This window comes from Formica exsecta, unplaced genomic scaffold (assembly GCF_003651465.1).
Source record: "Formica exsecta isolate Colony F162 unplaced genomic scaffold, ASM365146v1 C16386728, whole genome shotgun sequence".
NCBI lineage: Eukaryota > Metazoa > Arthropoda > Insecta > Hymenoptera > Formicidae > Formica > Formica exsecta.
Window position 1 is genome coordinate 1 of NW_021847698.1, and position 1,111 is coordinate 1,111.

Below are 1,111 nucleotides of genomic sequence, written 5' to 3' on the forward strand. Positions count from 1 at the left end.
CCGATTCGAAAATAGATTCCTCGGACAAAGCGGTGAAGGCGCACGATTGTTCCGTCTTGGAGACCTCCTTCGAAGCCTCGTCGTTCGTATCTCTCTTAACCGTCTCTTTCTCGCCATCTTCCGTAACGGTAATCTGTTCCAATTTGATATCTGGCTTAGTGTCCAGTTCGTTGAAAGACGTTTCTTCGTGTTTGATATCAAATAATTTAAAGGATGATTCGCAGTACTTGTCGTCGTCTATGTCCTTATCCTCCGAATCTGAATCCTCCTTCGAGCTTTCCATCAATCCCTCTATTCCGTCCATGCTTTTGTCTTTCTCCGAACTCGTGTCAATCTTCTCTTGGTAATCGTTGCCGTCGTCGCCCGTGATCTTCTTCATCTGCGCCTCGACGTCGAATTCGTCGATGGACGCGTTATCGTCCGATTTCTCGACGACGATCTCTTGACACTTTGCGGCGGCTTCAGACGGTTTATTCTCGCCATTGGATTTCTTATTTTCGTTACTGGCAACGTTCAATGCGATTTCATCGATGCCACTAAACTCTAGCTGCAACTCGGTCATTCGTTGCTCCAGAATTTCATCGGGTGCCATGGGAGATGGATATTCTTCTATCTCGGTATGCGTTACATTATGATGGATTATCTCGACTGTGCCTTGCCCCTCCTTCTTTATGAAAGGCTCTTTTTTCAAATTCAAATCGCTGAATGACACTCCACTTTCGACGACTTTTTGAATCTTTGCAAATATTTTCGGATCCAATGGACCATAGTTACATTCGGTTTTTATATCACCTTTCTCCCACTTTGGAAAAACTTTCTCTTCCTTTATCGTAGCACTTTCTGTCTTCATTACGGGGGAAATTTCCATTTTAACGATATCCGAGAATTCCGTTTTTTTTTCACGCTTTATGTAAAAATCTGATTGAGGAAAAGTATCAATCGAGAGTTTCTTTTGAACTGGATCGTCGGAATCTACCGGTCTGCTGTCAGCCTTAACCTCTTCTTTCATGGATTCTGATTCATAATGAACCTCGTCATTCTGCTCTACGAAAGGCGACTGCGCGCGTTCCGCGTAGTCATCCTAGAAAGATAGTAATTTTGATACTATTAA

General features: G+C 43.3%; 1 protein-coding gene across 1 annotated transcript; it reads right to left on the bottom strand.

Annotated features, from left to right (window-relative positions):
- Positions 1-4: 4 nt before the first annotated feature.
- On the bottom strand, positions 5-1,081 carry LOC115239637 (the record flags this gene model as incomplete). The annotated part of the gene is made up of 1 exon (XM_029814301.1): positions 5-1,081. A coding segment is annotated over one exon (1,077 nt), but the record flags the coding sequence as incomplete, so codon positions are not given.
- Positions 1,082-1,111: the final 30 nt, after the last annotated feature.